This window comes from Corvus kubaryi, unplaced genomic scaffold, assembly GCF_017639235.1.
Source record: "Corvus kubaryi isolate FWS band 111438036 unplaced genomic scaffold, C.kubaryi_AGA036_p1.0 66, whole genome shotgun sequence".
Lineage (NCBI taxonomy): Eukaryota > Metazoa > Chordata > Aves > Passeriformes > Corvidae > Corvus > Corvus kubaryi.
Window position 1 is genome coordinate 28,150,338 of NW_024582054.1, and position 17,727 is coordinate 28,168,064.

The 17,727-nt window shown below is 40.0% G+C and overlaps 1 protein-coding gene across 1 annotated transcript in view; it reads left to right on the forward strand.

The window, feature by feature from the left end:
- Positions 1–9,978, forward strand: part of ADSS1 (adenylosuccinate synthase 1) — a 28,112-nt gene extending 18,134 nt beyond the window's left edge. The window contains exons 9-13 of the mRNA XM_042047475.1: positions 597–751; positions 1,941–2,065; positions 3,793–3,890; positions 5,051–5,200; positions 6,624–9,978. Of these exons, the coding sequence (XP_041903409.1) occupies positions 597–751; positions 1,941–2,065; positions 3,793–3,890; positions 5,051–5,200; positions 6,624–6,676 (581 nt within the window). The 3' untranslated portion in view covers positions 6,677–9,978. The remainder of the gene's footprint in view (positions 1–596; positions 752–1,940; positions 2,066–3,792; positions 3,891–5,050; positions 5,201–6,623) is intronic.
- Positions 9,979–17,727: the final 7,749 nt, after the last annotated feature.

Sequence of the window (17,727 nt, forward strand, 5' to 3'; positions counted from 1 at the left end):
GTAATTCCTTTGCCATGGGAGGAGGATTAAACTGGTGTGGCAACCTCTAAGTCTTGCTGCTACAGTTGGTCTCTGCTCTGCTTTCTTACCAAAAGTCTAATTAAATCAGTGAAGAAAAAGTTAAGGACTGAAGAGATTCTCCAATCCAGAGTCACAGTGTAGAGATCATGAGTAACCTCTTAAGACTTAGACAATTCATGGCAGATACTCAGAGCCACTTCTGCAGAGCAATGGGACTGTCAGACTGTGACCTTTACACCAGGCTCTCCATGAATGTAGTGGAAATACCTCCTGTGATACGCAGAACATTGAAAAAAAGCTTTACACAGCAGCAGCACCCTATAATAGATCCCGTGCCTAATGGAGGTAGTATTGAGAAGCTTTTGAATTTCTCCCTTGTGGGCAATCCTCAGTGAAAGTTGCAAAGGATGAATGACACGTAATAAAAAGAATTTGCCTCCCTTTTTTCTGCTGTTCCAATTTACCTTTAAAGCCAAACATAGAAGTGAAAACCTTCCTTGAACTGATGAAGGAAAATCAGTCTTTGTTTATTACCATTGCTGACAGAGGGCTGTGCTGTTGTGTTTTTCTGACAGGCACGTATCCTTTCGTGACCTCCTCGAACTGCACCGTGGGCGGTGTGTGCACCGGGCTCGGCATTCCCCCGCAGCACGTGGGTGACGTGTACGGCGTGGTGAAGGCTTACACCACCCGTGTGGGCATCGGGGCCTTCCCCACCGAGCAGATCAATGTAGGTTTAATGTTACAAATGTGATATACACAGCTGGCAACAAGTAACAGTCAGTGGAATGGGGTAAGGGTTATTCCACTGATAAATAAACACGGTAATAGTAATGCTGAGCAATCACACTTGTGAAGAGAGGAGAATTACATTATGAACTTAAGGTATTTTACATCAGAGGAGAGAAACACGAGTGTGATGATGTTACATTGCAGTGACCACACTTCTGTTGTAATGACCAGTGTGAAAATAGATTTCATCATCTTATATAACATCATTAGGTGTGTTTCAGTGGTGAGAGTTTGTTGTGGACTGGAGCTGTCAGTGCATCCCAGAAGAGCTTAAATTACAAGAACAACTTCTGCGCTTAACAGCCTGTGTTCTGGGTGATTTATAGAATAAATGTGGTGTGTGCATCAGCCAGTCATGCACAAATGGGTTGGTAAAAAGAACGGGAGAGGTTTTGATTGTTTTAAACTGTCCACTGTATTTTCATTATCAAGAAGCTAGAAAGCTCAGGGTATTGATTATGAGCTATGCACACAGCAATCTCTAGGTCAGTGTTCCGAATCTAATTTAAGGATTTAGTTGCTAAAATCTTTTTCTAATGGCTCAGATGAGTTGTTGGTATCCTTTGGGTTTATAAACCATGAACATAAAGTTTCTTCCTTCTTTATTTTTACCACAATATAGACACTGCCAGTCTGAATGGAGCAGCTGGCAGTCTCATACTGTGGTAGAACCGAGGAGCCCTAGGCATGGCGCCCTGCTGCTGTTTTGACCTAGACATTGTACAAGCATTGGTCTTGTCCCAAGCATTTACAGTCTTGTACCCAAAACCAAAAGATGTCAGAAGACCAGATGAAGAAAGTAAATGCAAACAAAATTTTATAAAGGACTGAACTGTCAAGGAAATCTTCCTGTTGGATGAAGAAGGAAGAAAAGTCTCTCCTTGGAACATGAAAGTCATATTAAATACGTGATTTGAAATGCTAGTGATTGCAATACAAAAATCCTCTGCATGAGGGGATTTCTTCTCTGCCTTAGTCCTCTCCTAGCAATCTTTTTTTCCCTGAAAAATAGCTTTGAAATTGGAACAACCATATTTTTCTTGCTATCCATCTATATTTGTTTGTATTTGTTTTCCAGCCATGTTTTCAGTGAAGCGCCCATCAGCATTGTCTCTGTCTTATTGTAGGAAATTGGAGATCTTTTACAGTCCCGTGGCCACGAGTGGGGAGTAACTACGGGCAGAAAGAGGCGTTGTGGCTGGTTAGATCTTGTCATTTTGAAATATGCTCATATGATCAACGGATTCACTGCGTAAGCATCAAAGATTTTGCGCTACATTTGGAAGTGATAATTTTGTGCTTCGCAGAATAAATATGTAGGTAACATTAATATAAGTCCAGTAAAGTGTTACGTTTTAAGCAGTACAATAATGCACAGTGGGCAACTGAGAATTGTCTTAATGCTAATAATAATCTAATTCCTTTGACTTTTTTTTTCAAATTAAGTGGTTTTACAACATGAGAGGAGTGATTTTTTTGGTACATGTTTTCACTTTGTTTTCATCAGATGGCCAGTGTAGATTGGATCAATATATTGGTTTTCTAACAGTTTGCTCTAGTGTTTTTGATCCAGTGCTTTCATACTGACTTGTGCCGTGGTCTAAAACCTTTTGGGTTTGAGCTTGGTTGACTCTAATGGATCCTACTTGTACGACTAATTCTGCATCATTTGGAACCACTGCCTTGATAAGTGAGATAAATGGGATGACACAAGGGTACAGCGACTGGCACAGCTTTCATTCCAGTTCCTAGAGGTTCATTTACTTAGAAAGGTGTAGTCAAATATTGTGTTATAAATTCTGCTTTTAATGGGCTGAGTTTTATTTTCTTTGGGACCGAGTGGCTTCCTTGGTTGATGCATTCAGGCAAACTTGTCCATATATGCAAACACATGACCCTGAGCATTTTAATATATTATAGACTGAGACGTAATTTAATATTGTTTATGCTACTAATGTTACAAAGTAACAATGGTCTTGTTCATTAATTTATCAGAAGGATTTTTAAGTTTGGATTTTTTCTTTTACTTGGATTTATGTTTTGTTTTAACTTACACTGCTCTAGTTTATGTGAAAATAGCTTTAGGAAGGCATTAGGTTCCCTTCCATTTCAGTTCTATACAATTACTGCACTCCTATCAACAAAACTATGCCAGCTCTGATAACTGTGACAGCTAAAAAACATGGGTAGATTAAAAAACTTGAAGAACTGGCTCTATGGTGCTTCTTTCCCAGAAAGTCTCTTCATTTAATCCTTTCATTCATCACATACTTACTGAGCACATACAGCCTGGACTATTATGCACGTACCTGTCTAAATCCTTAGCTGCTCAGATTTTTGCCAGGCAACGTCTAAAATATTGTTCTGGAGAATTTTACTAGTTTTAAAATGCAGTTTTATTCAGATCAATGAATACTGCAGTGTCTTCTTGAGGTTCCATTTTTGTCTTCCAGTATGTTCATTCACAAAATTAATAAGGTTCATTAAATTGACAGCACGGCCCAGGCACTGAAAGTCAAGATGGGATCCATCTTAATGAACTGCAGATGTGATTTTAGTAACCAGATTATGCTTGTTCTGTTATAAAAGTATAATTTAGTAAATAAGTCTGTCAGACAGTTGCTGTGAATCAGTAGGAGTAACAGAAATAGTCACTGTCAGTGATGTCAAGTGTCATACCCACCCAAACCAGGCCCAGCAGGTGCTGCTTTCCAGAGTCAGAGTGCATTTTCATGCACTGAGCTGAACACTGTGCACTTGTGTGAGCAGCCAAGCATTTGTAAATGTCTCGTAGTAACTCAGTCAAGTATTCATCCCAGAAGCATGAATTCAGTTAACAATGTTCATAGTCTAATACATTTTTGTGTTTCTGCTGGCTGGGCTGCCTGAGCAGGATTTGTGAAAGGGATAAAAAAAAAGATGGAAAATATTAAAGAGGAGATTCATCATGTATGTAACTAACTGATGTTTTTTGTGCAGTTTGGCATTAACAAAACTGGATATTCTTGATGTCCTTGATGAAATTAAAATTGGTGTTGCCTACAAATTGGGTGGAAAAAGAATTCCATATTTTCCAGGTAAGTTGTTAAACCTCTATGTTCATTTTTATCTTTCCTGCCTGTTAAGCCACACCTCCTGGGAAAGACTGTTTGCTTTTTAAAATCAGATTTGATTTCTTTTTCACTAGACATCCTGTGGCAATTTATGGAGCTGCAGTATCTGTATAAAGATGGCTGTACCATTAATTGGCATTTTCCATTCACCATGCATCTGTGTACAATGGCAAGAACTTAAGAGCAAATAAAATCTTGTGTTAGGGCCTCTATGGGTTGTCCCATTAGATTTTTTATTGGCAAAATCAGGGATCTGAAAATCAGCAAGACTCGAGTCAGTGACTGTGTATCATTGGCAATAGCATTTAATGAAGCAAAATTGAAATAAAAGCTGTGCAAAAATGAAATGGAAACAAGCAGAATAAAGCTGCTTCTGGATGGCTTTATTAAGCTTTATTAACAGCAACAACACTGTGGTTAATAAAAATATATATTGCCCCCTCAATAATGATTCACATTAACACTTTTTAGATGGAATAATAAGTAACTGTTTTACATTAATGATGTTTTCAAGATATGTGTAACAGTCTCTGCCAAGAAAAGAGGTTGGGTCTGTTGAGCTATGGGAGATTCTAGAGGCACGGAGTAGGCTGGCAGCAGCCAGCTTTCCCACCAGTCTTGGTGGTTCCTGGCTATGGACACAATGAGAATTCCAGTGGGGAAAAGCTTGTAGACATCAGAGGTTTTCACAAGACTGATTTAACCTTGTTCCATAAAGATAAAACTCTCTGAGACAGTAATGCCTTGTCTACTGTTTTATTCTGTGCAAATCTGAACCAAAAAGTGGAAGTCCTGTAAACCTCAAAAAATCTTATTTCCTCAAAAATAATACTGTAGTGTTGTTGTTGACTCCATGTTGACAGCGTAGAGTACATTCTACAGTTTTTGGAAGGGGAAACTGCATTCCTGGATCCTCTTGAATCAGATTTATCTTCCTAAGTATCAGAACTTAATCTAAATTAAGAATAAAGGAGTGAATGAATGAACAAACCAGTAAAAACACTGTTTCCTCATGTATCAGATTTTAAATGTTGTCAAAAGATTTTATTGGTCACAAGCCATAGGTATGTCCTCTTAAGGCAGAGGAGCCAAAATCAACTGTGACAAAAATGGTTCTCCCACAGCTAACCAGGAGATACTACAGAAGGTGGAAGTAGAGTATGAAACAATGCCTGGGTGGAAGAGTGACACAACTGGAGCACGAAAATGGGAGGACCTCCCACCCAAGGCCCAGAATTACATCCGCTGTGTGGAAAACCATGTTGGCGTGCCAGGTAAACCATGTCCATATGAGGATGCCACAGCAGACAGACAGACATAGCACTGTGGAAGTGCTCAATTTTTTAGTTGGAAGTCACTTTGGGCAGGAGGGAACAGAAGTACCAGTGGTTGGGCTGATGGGGGTAAATGACAGCTTGCCAAAAATCAGCAAAGGGTGTTGTTCAGCAGGCAAGTCTGCAGTGCTGCTCAGAGCTCCAGGCTGCTGCTGCCAAGGATTTAACCAGAGGAAAGATAAACATGTGTTGTTCTTGGCAAATGGCCACCTTCTGTCAGTGAAAACTTTGGGGTCTGTGCACCATGCTCCAGCATGTAGTTAGGCTGATGTCCTCATCTCTTCCCTTCCTTCTGCATCCTACACTGCATCCCTGTTTGAACTTAGATGTCTTTGTTTTGTTTTTTTTCCATTCTTGCTCATATAAGGAGATGTGTTGCATAACAGATACAAGATTGTTTAGCCCAGTCCTTCCCCTTTGGAAAAATGAGAATCTTAACATCATTGATCTGCAAAGGTCAAGCCACCCAGTTTTCTTCAAATCTAACTGCTAGAGCTCTAGAGGTGCCAAGAGTTCTAGGGGTGTGGCATGAATGGTGGAGTTTGCAAGGGAATTTCCACAGTAACAAGCTTACAAAGCTGGCACGTGTGCTTTTGTTTTCCATAAAGCACCTCAAAGGTCACATCAGTGGAGTACAGGCTGGTTACAACTGTGGCAATTCCTGTATCGGTCACGGATCAGGAAGCATCTGATAGCAGAGACTGAAACTCAGAGAATGGCCTGTTTGTGGTCAAGGACACACAAGGGATGTGTAAATACAGCTCCCCTTACTTGTATTCCTTTGGGTCTCTGTGTGAAGTTAGGACACCTTGCTAAGTTTGATGGCTAAAGGAGAGACCTCTACCTACCGTCAATTCTATAGCAACTGTGGGCAATAAAACTGAAGTGGAACAGCTACAGTGTGGAATTTGGGGTGGCTGCTCACACTGGATAATGTTTATAGTTAGAGCTTTACCTCTAAAAATATTACTGTATGTAGGCATCGTTGTCTCCTGTTCCACATCATGCGGGCTTCAGAGTCTGGCAGAGCTTTGGCTTCCTCTCTGCAGGGATGTAGCTAAACATCCTGTCACTCAAAACAATGGCACTTAAACCTGCAACAAACATTCCTGACTTTCTATTAGGTCTTCCATCAGCAATGCTTTGTGTTTATGGTATAATTATTTCATGCTTTCAAACTTCAGTATACTGCACTTTTAGTCCAGTAGTGCAGCTGGAGTAGAGAGATTTTTGACAATGAAACTTCCTTCCTAAAATTGGTCAGTCTGTAGTGAAGCATGATGAAAGGTGAAAATTATTCCAGTACATTGATTATAGTATTTACTCTCAGCAATTGTTCTAACAGATGTGTTTTCCTCCCTAGTTAAATGGGTTGGAGTTGGGAAATCAAGAGAGTCGATGATCCAGCTGTTTTAAACAAAAGAAGAACTTCAGTGATGAGAAGCACAGCTTGGTGTTCATCGGTTCCTTACTGCTTTCTCTTTAAATGGAAATGCTATTTAAAACAAGCAATTTCTTCTAGGAATTAAATAGAAACACAACATATATTCTGTATTGTAACATTTTATTTAAGTTCTCAGTAAATTCAGTGTAAAATCCCCTTGATGTCCGTCGTCAAAAAAAGTCCAAAAAAGTGTTCCTAACAAAATAGGGAAATAATTTTTTTTCAATTGATCCATGTTGCTATTTGAAAGTACTTTACACCTATATAGTATTTCTTCTTGTTGAAACCAATATTAAGCCTTTTCCAGTAATTATTGGATAACTTTGGAATTGCAAAGCTTGGATTTTTTCCTTCAAATCTTAAAATATCTGTGTATCTGGGTTGGCAGTACTAGGACAGATATTGTGCACTGAAATTGGTTGAATTTAAAGATTTTCAGTTTATAAAATACAGCAAAGTTAGATGGGTATTTTTGACTGCACAAAGCATAGCAAACACGATTATGTATAAATTTTATATAACATTTTTAACAGCCTACTAAAATGAATGGAGAGCAGCTAAAATGTATTTATCACAAAGCCTATCCTAGTAACTGAGATAACATCTGTAAAGGGGCCAAACTGGACAAAGCTGACCTGTGTAATAATTCTTTGAACTGTGGTGTGTACTAACAGGCTGGAGGCTGTCAGGTGTGCAGCCTTTCTTTTATGCAGTAGGGAAAGGAGTGAGTGAAGGTGGAAGGAAGAGTCTCCTCAGGGTACAAAACACATGAGCAGAGTGGAGCTGAGACAGCATGCTGCATTTTCTCCATGAACCTGGGACATTTCTTCCTGCTAGTCCTGTGACTGTAGTTTCCCAAGTTCTACTGTAGTACTCTGTTGAGGAACTTGAGACTTGTGGCTCTGTAAGGCACTCGCTTCCACAGCTCATAAGTTTCCAAGAATAAATCAATGCATGACTCAATGATGACTGGTGCAGTATTTACACCCCTCACACATTTTGACCTTCCTCAGCAAAATGTAATGCCTATTTATAAAAGGGCATGACACGTGGCAGCCAGGGTTGGGAGATGGAGAAGCTGTGGAGAGGTCCCAGAATCTTCAAGAATGTACTTGGAGTTCTTTGTGGATCTTCTAATTTATAATGGTTATGCATCAAGAGCTCTCAAAAAAGGCCGACCTTTTTCAAGAAAGATAATAAGGAAAGATAAAAAAGATAATAAGAAAGATAAAAAAGAGGAAAAAGATAATTCTAGAGATGGAGCTATTCCTTAACTGCGATATTCTCCAAGTAGATGTTCCTGTTTTATATGTCTCAGAGAGCTGTAGCAGTATTTTTGTATCATTCCCATGGGCTGTGGAAATGGCATCACATCCTCAGTGATGCCATTATGTACTGTGTAAAAATAGCCCTTTTCTGATATGGTAACTCCAAGGGTACAAAACGATGACACTTGGCATTAGAAATGGGGAAAAAAGGAAAACCTGTCAGGAGGATCTTGTGCCATACTCATCCCCTTTGTCTCATCTCACTCAATATCAAATAGCAGATAATGTTCAAAGCCATATGTGTCAAGAAACACTTTTAAAAGTACCAGTGCAAAGCACTAAATGTAAGTCTTTATGGATTGCTGCTTGTAAGGCAGAATTCTTACACCATCCATCTCTGGTGCAGTCTCTCCATGCCCCAGTTCATTATAGAGTCTGGCTTAATGCACAAGCAAATACCCTTTTTCTCTAGAAAAAAAAAAAAATTTAAAAAAAAGCCCAAAGCTGTGAATCTTTACTTCTGTTTTAACTCCTTTGTCCGTCTTTGACAAATTGTTTAGTCTCACTGCTGCTGGTTTTGCTATCTGTAAAATGGCAATTAGGAATACATCCTCACCTCTTCAACACTGCCTTTTGGAGTTCCCTGGGTCAAGCCCTGCAGTCCTTGATCTGAATTGAGGAGGAAGCTCTCTCCATGGTATTTGTTGGTGTTGTGATGAAAGACCAATGAGATTTCTGACCTTATTTAATGATTGTGAAGCACTTCTGAAAGGTACTTGGAAAGTGCTAATTATCACAAGCACTGTGAAGTGTGCCTCATTTATATGAGACACTTTAAGCATAAAGATGCTTGGAGATACAGTAAGTTTTGTTTTCACATGGCTTAACCTTGTGACATTTGCCCTCTGAGTGATCTAGAGCTGTTCGTTTTCTTGGCCCCATCTTCCTCCATGTGTTTGTGCCTGGAGGTGGCCACTATATTTAAGCTTTGGCTGATTTATAGGCAAAGTCCACAGTGACCAACAAGCCACTTGGTGTGCTGCATAACTGGATTAAATTAACAAATCTAAACTGAGTACTTGGCATATTGAAGACAAAAGCTTTTATACCTTAATTTTCACAGGATTACTTTCCACCTAATCTTTTTATTTTCCATTTTTTCCATTAAGTATCCATTAAATCCACATGGCCCGTCTTTGCGTTCAAGGATTCATCAAAAAGCCCAGTGATGTTGTCAGTGAGCATGATGTAATAGGCAATTATCCCATGACTTACTCTGTTACCATAAAAATAATGCATTTCATTTCATAGCATGGATATTTTAAATGAAAGTTTTACTCCAATTAGATTTTATATGTGCTGACATTGAGTTAAATGTGAGTAAGTTCAGGCTTTTACCAAAAAGCTCTTTAATCTACTGAGAGACACAGTGCTTAATAAGAACATTTTAATGTAAAGTTCCTTTAATTTTGGCTGTTTTCCATGTATATTATTTTGTATTGTTTGGAATTTCATTTAATAACAATTACTGTGATGAATTTAAGTACTTCTTTCTCCCCAGCCAAATTCAATAATAATGGCTAAAACTGGTTGATGCATCATCCTGTTTGATATCTGGATGGAAGAATAAGGGTAAACGTTTACTGAAAAGCTGTAATTTGTAGTAAAGATTATAGTTTTTTTAAGTAGCAATTATAGATTCACTCCTGCACAGAAAGTTTTGAGATATTTTCTGACACTAACCCTTACAATATGGCCTTCTTAGTCAGATATATGCTTCCTAACACAGTCAGGATAGGATTTTGAAGCTTTTGTAATTTTTTAATTTGGCTATATATGGTCTTACAGTTCTGGCATAATGCACTTTATAACAGGAAAGAAAATTAAGCATTTCCATAGTAATGTGCAATCTATACTTACACCTTATGCAGATTTTTTTCAGATGATTTTTGATCCACACCCGTTTATTTTGTCCTTGAAGATGTATTAAAACAGATTTAAAGTAACAGTGCTTGGTCTCTATTTCTCTTATTTTTTAACAAAATAAACTTCATTCAAAAACCTGGTTTAATATTTCATGAATTTTAGAAAATAAGTAGCAGCATTAGTGAACGAATGTATGTTTCCTCTCAGTCTACAGATTTTCAGTGTTTGGCCTTTTTTCACAAAGTCCACAAACTTTGTCTCCCTTTCCCATTTACAAACTCTGAGCATGGATCTACCTTTACCACTGGGCTTCGTGGTTAGTCATCTTTAGTTAGCTCACCTGAGTGACCAATGGTTTTATGCGGGAAAAATACATTTTCCAATTTATGCAAAAATTCTTGCAATAAAAGCTGGCTCAGAACAACTGATGTGAACTCCATGAAGCTCCTTATCAGCAGCACTGTGAGAGAAAGCAAAGGTCGATATTGTCACAGATAAACAATTAACACCTCTATAATTCAGAGGGCTTTCAGATAAGTACTGTTAGGGCTTCCAGAAGCCTCCACAGAAACCACTCATTTTCTCATCTGTTTCAGGAGCCAGAAACAGCAGGTAAGTGACCTGTCCAGTAAATGACAGCAGGTCAATGCCTCACACACCACTCAGGGCAATGCCTGAGACCTGTATGAGAATTGATCTGCTAATTAATTAGTATTTCTTCATTCCTTTGCATCAGTTATATATAAAAATATAAATGCACATATGTCTGATTTCACATAGAATGGGCTTGGCAGCTGAAGCATCTGAAGTAGTGTCATCTAAATCCATGTCAGGCTGGCAATGCCTAAGGCAAAAAATCAAACAACCCCCAAAAAAACCACAAACACACAAAAAAATTTTAAAGAACCAAACCCAAGCTGGAGAGCTGTGTCTGATGATTGGGATGGAGGAAATAATAGACATTCCTGCCCCTTTCCTCTGACAGTAATTCTTAACATGAGGTCAAGTTCTAGCCCACTCATTGTTCCCTGTGGAAGTGGCTTTGCCTCCTGTCCAGTAACATTTCATGTTCATCAGAGAGCTGGTTTAAAGTGTCAGATGTTGGCAAAAAGGATGAGCTCACATCACCCTTTTAACGAGGCATCAGGCAAGAAAAGAAATCCAGCTCCAATCGTCTTATCTTTAGAAGTCCCTGTTTGTGGCAGTCCATCAGCTGTAACCCAGGGGTTTGTTGGTCACTAATGAGTGAGTGTGTTAGTGCTTGCTTTGTCTTTTTATTAGATCCAGGTTGCCAATGACAAAGAGGATGCCTGAGGCATGGAGCCTGCTCGACTGCCACAGTGCTACACGGATCCATGGCATGAGAGAAGTGGGATTGTACAGCCTGCTTCAGGGAGGTGGGGAACTGGGTCCTTTTTTCCCAAATCACTGGTCCATCACAAACAAGCTTTGATAATGAGTGCGTTTTACAGAAAGATTTCAAGATTTTGCCATTTAATCTCATATACTTACAGGAAATTAGTTGTTCTATAATACTTTCATGTGTTTTTAATATCTGTAGATTTCTGGAGCAGACACTGTTCATTAAATATTTGCCCATCAGTTCCATGAGATGGTAAAAATAAAACAGGAAAGAAGGTCTTTTGTAAGTACATACACTTTATATCTTCCATTAAGGTAAAAAAATTTTGGCCAACAGCTGCATTTTTCAGTGGTTGAAAACAGTACAAATTTTAACATTATCTAAATAAATGTGTTTGGCAAGAAAATGTCTTTGTCAGGGATAAAAAAACCCAGACATGTGCATTTGAATGTTTTCACAGTCTCAAGATAATACACCCTTCCTGTGACAGGCATTACCTTTCAGGAGCTGAGCACAGACACCAGAGTTTACATAGCAGGGCTGTAAATAGTGCCTCAGATAGCAGTGTTGGGTTTCAGGTGATACCTTTACAGTGCCTGAGGAGTGGCAGAGCACTTCAAACAGTTTAGGTGGCTGCTGAAATCCTTAAAATACCCTGGGCAGAGTCACTGGAGACAAGTTTTCTTAAGGACTGCAGAATACAGTCAACTATACGTGCCCTTCCAGCAGAAGTGGCAGTATCCACCTTCATCTTTCCCCACAGGAGACAAAACTTTTCATGCTAGCTGGGCCTAATTCTTCAAATGTGAGGAAAAGGTGTTTGCCACTGAGGTCTGTGGGCCTGGCTGGCCTGTAAATGGAAAAGATCCCAAGCAAGTGGTGCTGGAGTCAGCTTTTGGAGAGTCTGACAAAATGACAAGTGTGGAAATACAGTGTATTACCAGTCACGATAATAAAAAGGTGTTTCATGGTGTTCTTTGCTTCTGAAGAGGAAACTCCCTGTGTCAAACCTACAGTAATTAGAGTTATGTTTCCATTGAGATTCTTAAAATAGTGCAACCCTCTACCATGAATGGAAATCTGCCCTTTGAGCTCTGAATTCCAGAGTGGCTGACAAATGGCAAAGACATTGATAAGCCTGGGCGCTGGGCCATAGAAAGCTCCTGAAGCTCAGGAAGAAGCTCAGGGTTCCCCATGTCTCAGTACACGCTGGGAAGCACCTGCTTAAGGAGCAGCTCAGGTCAAAAACGACCTGAGGTTTAAATGAGATGTCAGGATGAGTATGAGCCAACAGTGCGCTTGCATCTTGAATAAAGCAGATGGTCTGCTGGGCTGTACTGAGGGGGATAATGGCCAGAAGAGGGAGGGAAGGTGCTTCCTATTACTTATGTTGATGAATAGTACCACAGATTCCTGCTACATGTCTGCTGGTATCCATTGCAATGGCATGTTTTGTGTCCTTAGTAAAGGGGTGAAGAAGAAAAGGAGAATTAGCAAGATGATGTGATGTTCTAGTTTCAAGACAGATAAGACTCATTTTGCTCCCAGTGCACAGTCAAGTGTATGTCAGTACCATGGTCACAGATTTGCTGCTCAGTTCCCACCTCATAGCATTGAAAACAGGCAGTGCAGTTCAGACTTCATACTTCAATTTTCTTGTGCTTCATTTCTCCCAGCCATTGAGGCTGTGCCTTTGTGGTGACCTTGGCAATGACTCTTATCACTGTTTCATGCTTTCGTTGGAAGCCGGGATCTTTCAGAATTCAGGAATGCTGTTTGTAGCTGTACCAACGGGGCCTCAGTCATGTCTGTCTGAGATAAAATATAGCTTGTAGACATTTACTGAGTAAGTTCACAAAAGGTTTGCCTTGTCATTCTGAAACAGCATTAAGCTTCTATCTATACCTTCTAAAGGAGATTATTGGAAAAGGGGACTAAGACATCAAACCCATTCCCTGAGTATTTTGTCCACTGATTGTTAGTATATATGTTCTGCAGAAAAAATAATATGGCTTCAGTGATCTCTATTTGTGTATACTGGTACTGGAATAAGTAACATCTCCAGCTTTGCCAGAAGAACTGAAGTTGTAATAAAAAAGCAGGAGGCTCATGTGCTGGGTGCTGGACCTGGCCTGAAGAACAACCCATGCCTGGGACAAACTGGTTGGGGGCTGTGAATTTTGAAGAGCTAGGAGGAATGTCAGGCTACTCTTCTCCCTTATTCAATCAGTTATTCAATGCCAGTATCACAGTTTTATATTTGAACCAGCTACAGCGGTGCTACATTTGTATATTTAGGTAGCCCTTCCTACAGCTTAGGCAGTGATAATGGATCAGTATTAGAAACAGAGGCTACGCTGAACACCTTCACCAACAATCTGGAGATCTTCTAAATCTTGCAGATAGGAAAGGAGAAAAGAAGGACAGGATTGTGTTGCACCAATATCTTCTCTGAAATCCTCATGCAGAAAAAAAAATCAAAAAATATTAATGCATATGCATAAGAAGTTTCTGAGCATAAATACATGGAATAAGTTATAGATTTTAATATACATGGAAAAGAAGTCAAGTGAAAGAAATAAAAGAAGTTAGCTAGTTAAGTCATTACAAATAGGGTAAGGCATTTTGTCTACTAGAGATTGATTTGTCCCACACTATGTAATTAAAATACTAAAGCTGGTACTGATGAAAGTCTGAGCCCTACGCAAAATGCATTGACGATTTCCATGCAGAGGAAACATGCCAGCAGCACAAAAAAGTCTCATTCTATTAATTGGCACCCTGGATGGTAGGCCTAGGACTGAGCATTACTTTTATAGCTCATACCACACCACTCATGCAAACTGCTCAGCAGAGAGCAGAGAATGAGTGCCTTCAAGACTTCCCAGCATAAATGGATTTCATCTGCAAAGGCTGCACTCAGGAAATTTCCACATTAGTCCTTGTGATGGTCCCTGTAGCTGTGCCATGTTATCCTGGCAACATTCAGGGAATTGCCTTGACTCTGTGCAGCTTCTGTTCCCTGCACAGAGATCTCTGTGCAGGGCTGACAACACAGCCACACATATTTAAAATAAACACATTTTGTGGGCTGCTGCTGGGGATGGTTTGTTAGACATGGTGAGTGCAGAGTTGGGTTCTTGGCCAGCCTGCACTGACAGTCCCTTTGAGCTGAGCAGATGGACCCTGAGTTATTCCATCTGAACGGATGCTCTGGGGAATGGAGAGAGAAGACATGGGGAATGTTGAAAGGAACAACATATAAAGCTGTCTCGAAGCAACGATTCACTTCCACAACAAGATAATAAGAGCAGGGCTGGATGCAGCTGCAACGTGGAGTGAGGAAGGTTTTGCCCAGCCCTTCCCAAGCCATGTGTGGGAGAGGATGCTTGTACTGTGTGGGGATAGTGAAAGCTACCTCTCAGAGCCTCTCCCACAGAAATCCACACTGAATAATGGATAGCACTGCTTGGACAAAAATTTAAAGAATTCTTAGGACAACCACCTAGTATTAAATCAAAGACATCGTTGCCTGCAGAGAAAGAAAACAATACACTTGTCACCACGTTAGGCCAGCAATAGCAGTTCTCACTGTCAGAGCTCATAGTCCTTTTTTCACTACAGGTTTAAATAATCTGGAAAGAAGCAAACTGAAAGGAAACTGTGTTACAGAAATGAAAGCACACTATGGAAGGGCCAGGAACAACAGCAACCATGAAAAAAACCTGGGGAAAGCTGCTCTTTTGTAAACCCCATCAGCACAACAATAACATCTTTGTAACAGCAAAAATAATTTATAGTTTTAAGGGTGCCCTCTAGTGAGTGAGATCCTCGGGTGTTCTGATCTGCTGAGCAGCACTGGTGTATCTCAGGGCTGGCAGAACAGAAACACCCTCTGAAACTCAACCACGCTGTGCTAATTTAAGAGCAAGCACTGGCTGGGGTGCCAGGATGGCAGAGCCTTGGCTTAACAGCAGCATGTCTCAAGAGCCAGCCCTTAATCCTGCACATCACTGGCTTATCAAATATTTTTTGGATGTGCAAATCAACTCATCAAGATGTGGGCACTAACTCTGTGCTAGCAAGTCCTCATCAACCAACAGGCCCTTGTGAACAGATAATGTTTGAACCAGGTGTAGCCCTCTGAGCCCAGCTGTAAACACGTTGTCTGTTAAGGCTGACGTACTAAGAAAAGGACATAGAAAAAAGAAAACAGCCCCAAGCCCTTCCAGCGAAAGCAGGTTTATGCAAAGAGGGTTTTTTTATCATCAGATCCATATTGCAGAGCAGAGAAAGGACAGTGCAGTGGGACTGAGCACATGGGGCGTGGTGCTTTACCCCAGGCCTAACAGGGGATGTGTGCCCATCCTGATAGTCCATCCCATATAACACAGGCTGCATGCTGGCACATGACCAACTACATGAGCTATTATAATATACTTTCCACTTGAAACAATTTCCAGAATATTCCTTTAACTGTTTTAGCATGAAAACATTAGAGAAGAACTAGCAAGTTGGCCAATATCCACTCATTTGGTATCAACTCAATTAAGGAAACTCCATATTTAAAGAGGTGTAGGAGGCAGTGTACCACCTCTATGTGATGTGCTTAGATATCTTTCTAAATGGCCTAGTAATGAAAGAATAGAACAAATGGGGAATTTTTACAATGAACCCATGGAGAGGAGGGCTTTGGTATAAATGAACTTGAAGGGAAAGTAAAATATTTTGGAAGTCTGGATTGCTATTTATCTGCCACCTGTTTCTGAAATGGAGCACTTTGATTTGTTACTGTAAGTTTCCTGCAAAACATGGCATAGAGGGAAAGAAGTAAGACTGATAAATATTTAGATTTACAAAGCCAAATTCATCCATCCTGGTATTTTTCCTGACCCTGTCTAAAACAGAAGGCAGAATTTTCTTCAATTTGCCATGTCCCAAGCTTGTCTTTCCCTTTTAAGAAAGCTTTCAGTATTGAATTGCAATGTCTGTGACTTACACTTTGATTTTTATCTGCCTGTTTATTTCTAATTATGTTTTGGAGTAGTTGAAAGCATTGACTGACAGGTAAACATTTATTATGATTGTGTCACAGATGAATCAGATGGATCAGAAACAAAAAAAAAGTCTTTAAACCTGTAATTGCTTGTTAGAGTATAAAAATCTAAATCTACATGTTTTGTGGGCAGAGTCTGTAGTACTTCAGGTCAGAATGTGATATACTTAATTAAACTGGTCTCAGCGCAAAAGGAATGCAATGACAATTGTTACAAAGGGCTCAGCATGATCCCAAGGACAGGATATTGGTAAAACAGAGGAAGCTTCTGCCCATTCAGTGTATTTCTAAGTACTCTAAAGAAGGGACACAAGCAGTGAGGTATCAGAGAGGTGCCTGTGCAGAGCTCTGGGGCACCCAGGGTTCCCTCACTTCCCACAGTTTTCCAGGCCGTGAACTGGGATGTGGCACAGGTGATGTGGATCAGGACCATGCTGCAAAGGAGTGCTTCAATGTGCAAAAAGTATTTCAGCTTGAATGAAAAGTGGAGACAACTTTGTAGTCATGGATGTTAATCAGAGAGTCAGTAGGGAATGGTTATTCATTGTTTTTCATAAAATCAGACATAGGGGGCACCCAGAGTTCTTCTGTGTCTGCCCTGAATTTCTTGAAGCACTGGTAGAAATAGAATACAGGAAAGACAGGCTTAAGAGCAACAGTCCATTTTGCTCCTTAAATTTGCTTACTGGAAATGGAAACCACTGAATATATATGAAATACCATTTTTCTTTTTGCCGTAGCTGACCAAGCTATCAACCAGGCAATTTGTCTGTAATATTCACACAGGCACAGGAGAAGCAAAGTAGCAAGAAAAATACTGTAATTTTTATTCTCTGGGTTTTGTTTTTTTTTACAAAAAGGTTTTCAAGGATAAACCAAAATCGTGGTATTTCACAGTTACCTTCACTGATCTGGGATGTATTTGGGCTGCTTTTTCACATTCAGAATCTCATTAAGCAACCTGAAAAATCACCAGCACTTATTTTCAGGAATGCTCAGCGCCAACAAGCTTTGCCAGGTCAGGTCTTTCTGCTACTTCTAAATCACCAGTGGATCCTCCTCCAGGCTCACTGCTCTGAAACTAATAAAACACTCAGCACCATTATGCTGGGTAACAATTCAGAAGACAGGCAGGTGAACCAATTCCCTCCCTGCAGGGTGCTCAAGCCTGCTGGTACAGAGCAGAAAGAATTATTTTGCCTTCATAGCTTGCAAAGTAGCAGGTGTTGGTGAAGGTGAGTCTTGCAAAGCAATTAAGAGATGTCACCACCTGAGGCTGACTCAGAGAGCGGCAACAGAACATTCCTGCAGTGGGGTAGTGGTGGCAATGTGTCAAATGTAATCAGACCTCAGGGAAAGTTGGACTTGGTGATCATTATGATTCCCTTCCAACTCAGAATATTCTGTGAT